We start from the raw sequence: 12,280 nt of genomic DNA, 5'->3' as shown, positions 1-12,280 counted from the left end.
TGTCAACTCACGTCAAGTGAACCCCTGTGGTGTGCTAGGTCCTTCATAGTAGGTGCAAATGTCCTTCTCTGAGCTGAATGGACACCCACTGTGCACCTGGCACCAGACTAGATGAGTATCCACTGGGTGGCAGGCTCTCCTCTCAGAGCTTAATGTGTGCCAAGTTTGTATTAGCTGAGCATTTGCCACATGTTGAAACTTGTGCTGGATGCCCAGGGCTGATAGGCCTTCTACCAAGGGAGCACCCAACATGTGCCAAACCCCGTGCCCAATGAATTCCCAACACATGCCAAGCCTATACTAGTTGAGCACTTGCTACATGCCATGACTGGGCTGGATGCATGAGCACCCACTGCGTTCCAGGCCCTGAGATGAATGCTATAGACAAGGTCTCCAAGGCCTCAGTTCAAAGCAGAAGGATGGGGCAGGCCCAGGTGGCTGCTGGTGTTTGCAGAGCCTTCTGGGACTTAGAAACTCTGGCACCCAGAGCCCTGGTATCTGGATGACTCAATCAAAGTTTTCAAAGACATGGGAAGAGGCCAACCTTGCTCACGCCAAGGGAGGAGACTGAAATGGCCAGACTGGGAGCTTAGTGTGTGTTGGTGAGGTTAAAACTGAGCTAGTCATGACTCTCCTGCCTTCTGTCCTGAGATCCCCTCCTCTAGCTCCTATCCTCTGAGACCCAGACAGCCCTACCCCACACACATACAGAGGCCCTGAGCACTCATGGAAGGACCATCCCACCCCGGTACCCCCAAGCATCCCAGCTGCTCCCAGCTTGGAGGTGCCCTGGCCAGCTGGGTCCTCACAAGGCTCTGTCCTTGGATCCGCTGAGGCGTAAGGGAGGCAGCTGAGCTGGCCTGGCAGAGACCATCTGGGCTAAGAGTGGGGGTAGAGACACGTGCAACAAGCATGTGGGCTTGGGCACGTGCTGATAAATGGCTGCCTCCTCTCTAGGGCACCTGCCTCAGAGCCCAGCAGAAGTTCCCGTGATGATACAGGGCATCTGTTGATACTGAAGAGACCTGCGTGGCCACACTGAAACCGGGTTTCAAGGGCTAGTTGCCCAACCCCTACATAGCAGGGCACAAACATTATACTAGAAGCCACAGAGAACCAGCCAGGAAAGTGACGGCGCCATCAGCTCACACGCACACCTTCATCATCCTCTCTTCTGACTGAGGAGGGCATCTTGTGATCGAGCATATTGGGAAGGAATTTCCTTGGCCACTTGTCCCTACTTAGGAAGATACAAACACCTAGCAAGTGCTGACTTAGCTCCATGTTAGTTAGCAGGGATGGACTTGGCAGGGGCTGGTTGTATCCTAGAGACAAGCTCTGAATGGATCAGCGTCAGTTCCAAACTGGGACCCAAGAATAGAGTAGCCCAAGGTCATCAGCAAAACCGAACAAGAAGCAGGAATAGAAATCTCTGAGCCACCACCGGGGGTACCCATGGGACAGATGCTATTGGCTTCAAACACAGCAATGGGTAGAAGGCAAAGGGCAGAGGGCAAGCCCCAGCTATCTTTAGGCCATCCTGGTGCTGGGAACGGGAGTCCCAAAGCTACATTCCCTCCCACGGGTGGCTGGAAGGCAGAGCACCGGTCCAGGAAGCTCAGCCGGGACCTAGGAACTCAGGCACTCTGAGCCTCTCATGTGGGTGCCCCAGCTTTCCTATCTGCCAGCCCCGCCAGTCACTTCAGAGACAAGGAACAACCATACAGTGCGTGAAGGGGTTCACAGGGCTTAGTCTCAAGGGAAGGGGAGGGGAGAGCTGAGATTTCCCAGGGAAAAGGTGAGGTCCTGCTTGGGTTCTAAGACAAGATCTACCTCCCAGCAAGAGTTGCAGTCATTAATTCTCCAGCTGTGCTCAACCTGGGTACGAGGGGCTCATGCCTGTAACCCTAACAACTCAGGGGATTGTCATGGTTTGAAGCCAGCTCAGGCAAGAAAGTCCAAGGAGACACTTATCTCCAATTAACCACCAGAAAACTGGTGGCTCAGAGCGGTAGCGCGCTAGCCTTGAGCAGAAGAGCTCAGGGACAGCACTCAGGTCCTGAGTTCAAGCCCCACTACTACTGCCAACAACAACAACAACAACAAAATCATTTCATTGGGCTGAAGATGTGGCCTACTGGTAGAGGGCTTGCCTAACATGCATGAAGCCCTGGGTTTGATTCCTCAGTTCCACATATACAGAAAAAGCTGGAAGTGGCACCATGGCTCCAGTGGTAGAGTGCTAGCCTTGAACAAAAAAGCTCAGGGACAGTGCCTAGACCTGAGTTCAAGCCCCAGGACTGGGAAAAAAATACTTTCCAAAGTTTAGTTCATTTAGTCGCTTTGAGGAGCTGGATGCTCGAGATTCAGAACAGGATTGGAGAGAAACATTATCACCCAGGGCCCTTCCTCAAACCAGTCCTTTGAACCATGTCCTCTAAATCCCAGAAATCTTTGGTGACAGACAAGGTTAACTGAGAGAAGGCTTAGCAGAGACCCCAGGCCAACTAGTCTTTAATTGAATGAGGAAAGCAACAGAAGGCATTGATGGGGAGGAAGCCGTTGCGGGAGGGCTGTCCTCTGTCACTGGCTTCCTCCCCTGACAGCTGCCCAGTCTGGCTTGTCCCTGAGGCAAGATTCTAAGACAAAAAAGACAACCATAGCCCTCAGGATAGGATCTGGCTTCTTTCTTGCTTCCTGCTTCCGGTGCCAACCTGCTCCATCCATCAATGAGTCTTGCTTCCTCAAGAACGTTCCCCAGGGCTGGGAGTTTGGCCTAGTGGTAGAGTGCTTGCCTAGCATGCATGAAGACCTGGGCTTTCGATTCCTTGGTACCACATGCATAGAAAAAGCCGAAATTGGTGCTGTGGCTCAAGTAGCAGAGCTCTAGCCTTGAGAATGTCAAAGGGCAGTGCTCAGGTACTGAGTTCAAGCACCAGGACTTGCAAAAAAAAAAAAAAAGAAAGAAAAAGAAACAGAAAAGAAACATTCCCCAGGCTCTTGTTTCATGAAGGGCTTTACCATTACCACTCTGGTACTGTGAAGTAGGAGACAAAGAGATCATGGCTTGGAGAAAGGGAGATAGATTGTGGAGATTTCAGAAGAAAATTCTAACTAAAAGCTGTTTTTTGTTTTTTTGTAGTGAGTATTTGCATGAGAAAGCACCAGAGAAGTAAAGAAAACCAAGTGTTGGAGAATCCCTGATGGGCTCAAGCTTGAATGTGCTCGAGGCACAGCCCTGGGTGGGGATGGCTGCCCTGGTACAGTCATGGCACAGTCCTGGCTGTCTTCTTGTCCTCCTAATAAGACAAGCTGTGTCCTCTCCAGAGCACTTTTAGCCAAGATAGGTAGTGTGCCTCCTGCTCCTTTGGCAAGACTTTATAGGGTCTATGGTGGAACCTGCCCAGCTGTGGGCTTGGAACTGTTTAACCTGCTGGGTGAGGGGCTGCTTGCCCAAGCCTGGGGAAGCCCTGGCACTTGAGAGCCCTGGTGGTGCCAGCCCTGGCCTAATAGAGTCTCCTATGCCCTCGTCACTGCAAACAATTGGTAGGTCATATGGAGTTGTGTGCGCCCTTACCTCCACCAGCCTGGCCCCTGTACTCACCAACATCCCTTTGGCACCTTTTCCTACCATGGTGGCGGTGGGTGGGTGGGGCTCTGGAGATCTGGATCACACTCACAGGCTCTGCTTCCTGCACCTTTCAGACAACAGGCCTCAAGAGCTGTAGAGAGAATAGGAAGTGAGGAGAGGCCTTGGCCCAGGCAGACCAGGAGTGGCCCTCAGAACTCTCCAGAACAGGTAGTACAGAGCCCCATACCACCGCTGGGAGGTCTTTGTGTCCCCCTGCCCCCCTGCTCCTTCCTCCTGGCCATTCTGCATCCTGATCAATTCTGAATGACCCTGGGGGACCAGCCCCTTCCAAGTTTTCCCCCCAACCCCTCTCTTGGGTCCTTTATTCTCCAGGCTTCCTGTCCCAATGGGCAGAGGTCTATTTTTGACTCTCCAGATGCCCAATCCTATAAGAGACAGAAAATGAACACAGAACTGGGACAGAGTCCAAGTCCTTCATCATCTGTGTGAATGGCCACAGCCTTTGCCCAGGAGGGGAGTCAGCTTGGATCAGCGCATGCTCTCCAACTTCAGCCCAACCAGCCACGATGGTCCTGCCCCATCCTGGTACCACTCTGCTGCTCTGTGCGTGCTAGACTCATGAGGTGTAGCCAAACATTCTTGCCTCCCTGGTTTTATACCAGGCCCTCCAGGTGAAATTGTGCAGGTGCTTGAAACTTGAGGCCTCTATGTCTTCTCTCTGCTGCCTTTCCCAACACTCCCCTACCAGAATGAACGAACCGCTTCCTCCTTTCCGGATTATGCAGACTTCTACATGTGCCTTTACCATCTCACATTACACATATTTGCCTAGAAGTCCATCAACCACAAGTCAGTTCCCTGAGGGTTGGGGATTGGCTTTCCTCTGGGCCTAGCACCCAATACTGTGCTCAAGCTAACAAAAATGGTTGGTTGAAATGAACGGGATACATTGGAACAGAGGCCCTGGAATTCAGGTCTGGCTTAGCATAGGATCTTCTAGGAAGCATGTAAGAGCAATAAGGGCTGGATGAGTTGGGAAGGTGGGCAGATAAACGGAAGGATCAAGCCGTGTGGCAAAGCACATGCACTATAGGTTTAATATCAGATGTAGATGAAAAAGGAATAATTTCTGACAGGGCTTAGGAGAAAAATCAACCTTCAGAGAGCCCTAACTCTCATAATCTTGGGTCAGATGGAGGAGGAGGTTCAAACTCCACAGGGCCTGACCCTAAGGTTGATTTGGCTGTGCTTCTGAGACCTTCCGTTCCTTCCTGAGCAGACTTCACTGCCCTGGCTCTTTAGGGCCACTCAGCCCCACCCAAGTTACCTAGGAAAGTTACCACCTCCCACCCACAGGAAATCATTGGAGGCTCAAGGGAAAGGTAAGGGAACTCTTTATCTATGCAAATCAGCCCTTGACTTCATTAAGCCCTTTGCCCTGAATTACCAGGTCTCTTGCTGGACTTTCTTTTTAAAACCAGTAGGTGAGAAACATTTTTTTTTTCTCCTATATTCTTTCCCTCCCAATCTTGCTGCATTTCTTTTCCTTCTTTCCTTTTCTCTTGTCTTTTATGATTATGATTATCATAATTAATTGTAGGTCATGGGGCTTGAACTCTGGGCCTGGACACTGTGTACTTGAGCTCAAGGCTAGCATGCTACCATTTTGAGTCACAGCACCACTTCCAGTTTTCTCGTAGTTAAGAGTCTCACAGAGCTGGGCTCACACCTGTAATCTTAGCTACTCAGGAGGCTAAGATCTGAGGATAGGGGTTCAAGCCAACCCCAGCATTAAAGAATCTGAGACTCTTATCTCCAATTAACCACTAGAAAATGGGAAGTGGGCTGTGGCTCAGGGATAGGGCTGAAGGTTCAGGGATAAGCTAAAGAGCTCAGGGACAGTGCCCAGGCCCAGAGTTCAAGCCCCATGGTAAAAAAAAAAAAAAAAAAAAAAAGTCTCACAAAATGACTTTGAACCATGGTCTTCTGATTTCAGCCTCCTGAGTAGCTAGAATTTATAGGCATGAGCCACCGGCGCCCAGACTTTTATTTATTTATTTAATTTTGCCAGTCCTGGGGCTTGAACTCAGGGCCTGAGCTCTGTCCTTGGGCTTTCTCAAGGCCTTGAGAAAGTACCAAAGAATTAAACCTGAGTCTTTGAGCATGCTAGGCAAGCACTCTTACCACAAGGCCAAACTCCAGCCCTTTTTTATTAATTCTTATACAATCACAATCACTTGTCTTATGGTTTGTTGAAGCAGTAAGTCAGACAATATTTGCCACAATAGTGTCTGTCAAAGTGACTAGCTATGGGCTAGAAATATAGCTTGCCTAGTATGCATGAAGCCTTGAGTTCAATTCCTTAGTAAACATAACATAAACAGAAAATGCCAGAAGAGGTGCTGTGGCTCAAGTGGTAGAGTGCTATCCTTGAACCATGCCCAGGGCCTGAGCTCAACACGCGCACACACACACACACACAAGTGGCTAGCCATAAACCCTCTAGCACCACCACACATATGCATGCATCTGAGGACACTCTGGACTAAAGTAACTAACTTTACTATTTTCATTCACCTCACAGTATTTCAGGACAGTCAACTTAACCTTTTTTCTCTAGGCTTTTGCTTTGGCAGTGGTGTAAGACTTTTTCTTCACACCACTTCAACACAGGATAAAGAGTGGACTCTTTCTGAATATTGTAGTCAGATAAAATACACCCATCTTTCAGTTGTTTACCAGAAAGATCAGTCTTTGCTGATCAGAAGGAATTCCTTATTTATCCTGGATCTTGGCCTTTTTTCTTTTCTGAGGTGTGTGTGTGTGTGTGTGTGTGCATGTGCACACCAGTATTAGGTCTTGAACTTAGAAACGAAGTTTGGCCTAGTGGTAGAGTGCTTGCCTAGCATGCACAAAGACCCGGGTTCGATTCCTGGGTACCACATACATAGAAAAAAGCCAAAAGTGGTGCTGAGGCTCAGGTGGTAGAGCTCTAGCCTTGAGAAAGTCCAAGGACAGTGCTCAGGCCCTGAGCTCAAGCCCAGGACTGGCCAAAAAAAAAAAGAAAGAAAGAAATGAAGTTCTAACACTTGAGTTACACCTTCACTTCAGGCTTTTTTGGTGGTTAGAGATAGTATCACGATCCTCAGATCTCAGGATTACAGGTGTGAGCTACCAATGTCCAGCCTTTACATTGTCCACAGTCCCTAAGGGTTCAGCCACAATTGTGGCAGTCTTTCCTGCAAGAGTCTTTCTGAATATTTGCATCCTGGTAGCGATCCCACTGCGGATGGCAGAAAGGAAGAACTACCATTTCCTTTTGTCAATAATCAGGTTGACCTTTTCTTTTCAGTGTCACCTCCCAACAAGATGCCGTTCATATCTTTGGTCTTCTGGGGACAGTTAGTTGAAGGAAGCTATGTCCTTGAGGAGATTGTATCTTTGTGCGCCTCACTCCTGTCTGTGGCCCCTCCCTGGTGGTATACTCTTGATCTGACTTCCCTAAACCTGTCAGCGAAGGAGTAATAATGGCAATGATGATAATAATAACAGCAGATGGTGTTATTATGAGCCGCCTCAAGGGCTGGAAATTATTATTTCCTTTAGTCAGGTGAGTAAATTGAGGACAGTGTCCTGGGACTGAAGCTACATAGTGTTCTTACCCAGGTCATTCAGAGTTCCTCTTACAGCTTCCAGTTGGAAAGACCAACTCAGACCAAATACCTAGCCTGGAAGCACTGAGCGTGTTTCAATCCTGACATCTCTGTTTCAAGTCATTGTACTCAGGCAGTCACCAGTATCTGTTCTCAGTCAGATCTTCAGTGCTAGCTGCAGATATAGTTCCTGCCTTCAGGTGACATTAGCAAAATGCCAATTGAGTGCTGGGGGAATAACTCAGTGATAGAGCGTTAGTCTAATGTGCTTGAGGCCCTGGGTTAGATCCTCAGCACAAGAAAAAAGAGAAAAAAGAAAAAACCTACCGCACTATGCCAGGCCCTCCTCCTCCTCCTCTTCTTTTTTTTTCTTGAACTCAGGGCCTGGGCACTGTCCCTGAGCTATTTTTGCTTATGGCTAGCACTCTACAACTTGAGCCACAGTGCTACTTCTGGCTTTTTCTGTGTATGTGGCACTGAGAGGGCTTCATACATAATAGACAAGCACTCTACCACTAAACTATAACCCAGCTCCTGTCTAATCTCTTTGCATATGATTTTTCTCTTCTTTCTCTTTCCTTTTTTTTTTTTTTTTTTTGGTTGTTGTTGCCAGTCCTGGGGCTTGAACTCTGCCTGTGTACTATTCCTGCGCTTTCTCAAGGCTAGTGCTCTACCACTTAAGCCACAGCTCAATTCCAGCTTTTTCTGTGTATGTAATACCAAGGAACTGAACCCAGGACTTTGTGCATTAGCCCACACTCCTGGCCCTGGGAATGTGATTCGGAAGATGGGGCTAAGAATAATTCCCTCACAAACACAAGTTTCTGCCTAATTTTTGTCTCTAAGCTTCCACATTTTTCTCCTTTCCACTTCATTAACCTTTTCAGAGATTTAGAGTCTTGATTTTCTCTGAGCGTCCACCACAACCAAAAGGATATGTGGTCTAAATTGCTTAGCAGGCTGGCCACAGCTAGATTCATTTATTCCACAAACATTTATTACCAGTCTGCTCTGAGCCAGATCTGTGCTAGGCACCAGGTACTCAAAGGTCTCTGCCCTCTTTAGACCTGCCCATAAATAGAGAGGAAAGGGTGAAATTGATGAGTCAAACCAAATAATTACAGACTGAGGTAAGTAGTATGAAGGAGATCTCTTTATATGCTCTACAACAGGGCTGAAAGTCACTTCCTAGAGGAAGTAGTGTTTAAGAGTCAGAAGGTAATTCCACAAAGTGGGAACAGCACTGAAGGAAAGGAGCCCTTGGAGAAGTCAAAACAATCCAAAGGAAGGTGCTTAGGTAGCCCAGGAGAAAGTCGATGGCAGATCCATAAGAAGGACCTTTAGGCTGTGAATTTTGTTCTTCATCCTAATGGCAATGGTGGCTATTAAAGGCTTTTAAGCAGATTATCAACTTGGAGAATGGATTGGCGGAAATGTTTTTTTGAAAGCATCACTCTTTAAGCATGGTAGTGTGTGCTTGTTGTCCAGTTAAGAGGGAGCTGAGGTGGGAGGATGGAAAGCCTGAGTCCACAAACTTCAGTTCAGCCTGGACAACATAAGAAGGTCCCATCTCTAAACAAAAACATACAAGTTAAAAAAAAACAAAAGGAAGAATCGTCATATGAAATGGTGTGGAGAAAGGACAGGAAAGTGAGAGTAGTGAACAAGAAGTCAACTGGGAATGGGCCAGGCCAGAGATCCAGGGGACTGGAAAGTAATGTTGGAGCATGAGAAGGAGCGCAGATCTGAAAGTAATTTAGAAGGCAGTATGGTAGGTCTTGATAATAAATTGGATTCTGAAGAAGGGCAATCCCTCTGCTAGTGAAATGGGAAGAAGCTGGTAGCAATCTCAGACTCAAGAATGTGGGTGGGCCAGGCCCTGGTGGCTCAGGCCTGAAATCCTAGCTACTCAGAAGGCTGAGATCTGAGGACTGCAGTTCCAAGCCAGCTCAGGCAGGAAAGTCCATGACTCTTATCTCCAATTAACCACTAGAAAACCAGAAGTGGCACTGTGGCTCAAAGTGGTAGAGCAGTAATCTTGAGCTGAAGAGCTCAGGCACAGCACCCAGGCCCAGAGTTCAAGGCCCCCAACTGACAAAAAAGAAAAAAGAAAAAGCTGGAAGTGGTGCTGTAGCTCATGTGATAGAGCACTGGTGTTCAGCACAAAGAGGCTCAGGGATAGAGCCCAGGTACCCTGAATTCAAGCCCCAGGATTGGCAGAAAATAAAAGTGGGTGATACTGTAGTTTTGGAGTGGACTAGCAGGCTTGGGGGTCACCCAAGGCAGATGCACAGACCTTTCATGGTCTGATTGCTAGTGTCTTTCCTCTTCCCTACTCTGGACCAATTTTAAGAGCCCATTAGTCCTCACTGGAGACCCAGTTCTTCCCTGTTCTCAAGTATCACGAATCTTGGTGGGAAGATACAGAGAAAGCATGACCTGGGTTCACTGTGATAGAGGGATTGGAGGAGGAGTGGGAAACAGGGAGGCTTCCTTTGGCCTGGAGCCCAGGACACCACCTGGGACCATCAGCCAAGTGCATTTCCAGCAGATCCTTCTTTGATCATTCTTGTCCCCAATTCCACCCGTCTGTCTGTCTGTCTAGCTAGCACCTCTTCAAAATCAGTCCCAAAGCCATTATCTTCAAGAAGACTTCCCTCCCGGTTGCTGGCAGTCTTTCTGTGGTCTCCGTAAAGCACTTGGTGTTACTCCTGATTAGTATGCCAGTCACAGGTAGCGGTGTGTGAGCACGGTCGGTGTCCAAGTATGACTCCCCCCGCCCCGGGCTAGCTTGAGCTCTTCCAGAGCAGAGGTGTGCTTCTTCTGTGTCCTCAGTGCTGGTATTTCCACCGTCCTTGGGAATAAGGGAGTGGATTTCTCTGCGGTCCTTGGGAACACTTGGGCATGCTCAGTGTTCCTCCTTGGTCCCAGAACCACTTTCCTCACCCTCTTGCTCTCCAATCTTTGGTTGCCCCCTCTCTTTAGGGACACCTCTTAGGTTCCTCTCTCCTATAACCTGTCCTTCTCAACCTCCCCCCCCCCCATTCTTTACCTCCCTAATAGTCTTTCAGCTAAGAAACAGACTGGGCTTTGTGAGGAGAGCTGTCAAAAACCTGGGTGCGCGGCTCCTTTAAGAATGATCAACGAGGGGGCGTGGCCTGCAGAGCGCTGGCCCGGCAGGGCGGGGGTGCGGCTCCTTTAAGTAGGGGCCGGCCCGCTAGGTTCAGGCCCGGGTGGGCGGTCGGGCGGCCCGGGGTGCGGTCCGCTCGGCTAGTTGCGGAGCGTCCCGGTTCCTCGAAGTGGGATGTGTCCATTCTAATCGGGGTGCGAGGTGTGTGGGTGGGGGGCCGGCGTTACATCAGCCACCACGTGTGGGCCTCTCAGCTGGCGTGGAGGAGGCGGCCCCGCCCCCGGCCCCTGCGGTGGAAAAGTACCGGGGTGCCGAGGTCCCCGCCCCCTTGCCCCGCCCCCGGGCCGCCGCGGCCCCTCCCGGCCCTCGGGGCACCCCTCCCACCCCCCCCCCCCCCACACACACCGGTAGCGACCCGGCCTCGCAGCCCTCCCGGCCTCACGGAGACGATCGGGTGCGGGGCGCCGGCTGGGCTGGGTGCCGCGGGGCTGCTAGGCCTCCGGGTCTCACCTGCGGCTGCCCCGGCTCTCCCTAGGCGCTCCCGGAGTGAGATTCAGGGCGCGGAGGGCGCAGATTCCCCCACCCCCCCAGAGAACTCCCCTCCAGCAGACCCTTCCCCAAGCCCTGGCCTCGGGAGCCCGTGGACAAAGAGATCCGGAGAGCCCCGTGGCTCCCCACGGCTTCTGGAGCCCCGCGGGCGCGCGGGAACCCGCGGCACCGGGCGGGCGAGTGGGCGGGCAGATTAGGGAGGCCGCCGGCTGGAGCGGCCAGATAGACAGACAGCAGCCAGGCCGGCGGCGGGGAGAAGAGACGGAGCGAGAGCCCGCAACGAGGGGTGCGGAGCCCGACCCCCGGCCCGGCGCCCCGCACGCACAGACCCACGGACGCCAGACAGACCGCGGCACGCTGTGGTTCCGGCGTTCCCCGCACCTCCCGCCGCCCCCGACCGAGCCGGCGTCGGCACGCACCCCCCCCTCCGCACCTCCCGATTCCCGCCGGCTTCGGCTCCGCGGTGACAGCGGTGACACCCAGACGCGCGCACCTACCCCGACCTTCCCGGCGAGACGGGCATCCCGGGGCGAGCAGCCACAGATGCCGCATGCATGCGCGATCGCAAACACCGCGCACACACACACAGACACACAGACACAGACACACACGTACACACACGCGCGCGCGCTGGTCCCGGGGCTCAGCCCCGCGGCCGGGCTCACCGAGGTGAGGACAGCGGCGCCCCTTTCCCCCCCCGCCCCCCCCCCCCCCCGCTTACCATGCTGCGGCCCCCGGCCCAGGCGCGCCGGGTCCGCACCGCCGTGCGCCCAGGTGGCTTTCTTAAAGGGAAAGTTGCATCAGCCTCCCGAGGCTCGGAGCCGCCGCGAGTCCGCCCGCCCCGCTGCGCCGCGCCGCGCCGCTCGCCGCTCCTCCGGAGCTTGTTGTGTTTTGGTTTCGGGGAGGCGGGGGCTCAGAGTTTGGTGAAAGTTTGAAGAGTGAAGAAGGCTGGGGAGACCTAGCCAAGTCCCTCCTCTCCCAGAACAGCTCCCCTGGCCGCCCTCCCTCTCCACCACCCCCCCCCCGCCCTCCTCCCCTCCCCTCCCCTCCCTCCCCTCCCTTCCCCTCCCGCGTGCGGACTCCTCACTGACTCCTCCTCCTAGGGAATAAAATTACAAGTCGCTTTAGCTTTCAGATGATTGATCCCCACAAACCCCTGAGAGTGGGGCTGGTCGACGTAACCCTAATTCTCCGCCCAGGCCTTGCTACCCTCCAGCTGGGGCCCTTGGAAAGAAACAGATGCAGTTCCCTTCGGGCTAAGCTGGAATGAAGCCAAAAGGCCTGGGGCACATTGGGGGGGTGGAAGTTAGCCCGCCGGGGCCCCTGGCTTTCTGCGCCTGCGTTCCCCCTAGAGAG

At 52.0% G+C, this 12,280-nt stretch overlaps 1 protein-coding gene across 1 annotated transcript in view; it reads right to left on the bottom strand.

Annotated features, from left to right (window-relative positions):
• The window catches only part of Slc6a9 (solute carrier family 6 member 9), a 37,762-nt gene extending 25,877 nt beyond the window's left edge, over positions 1-11,885 (bottom strand). The window contains exons 1-2 of the mRNA XM_090335019.1: positions 11,646-11,885; positions 3,605-3,722 (exon numbers count right to left, since the gene is read on the bottom strand). Coding sequence (XP_090191145.1) covers positions 3,605-3,634 — 30 coding nt within the window. The 5' untranslated portion in view covers positions 3,635-3,722; positions 11,646-11,885. The remainder of the gene's footprint in view (positions 1-3,604; positions 3,723-11,645) is intronic.
• Positions 11,886-12,280: the final 395 nt, after the last annotated feature.

This window comes from Megascapheus bottae, chromosome 6 (genome assembly GCF_031878675.1).
Source record: "Megascapheus bottae isolate mThoBot1 chromosome 6, mThoBot2.hap1, whole genome shotgun sequence".
In the NCBI taxonomy this organism is placed as follows: Eukaryota; Metazoa; Chordata; class Mammalia; order Rodentia; family Geomyidae; genus Megascapheus; species Megascapheus bottae.
The sequence above is the reverse complement of the archived record's forward strand: the minus strand, read 5'-3'. Positions and strand labels throughout refer to the sequence as shown.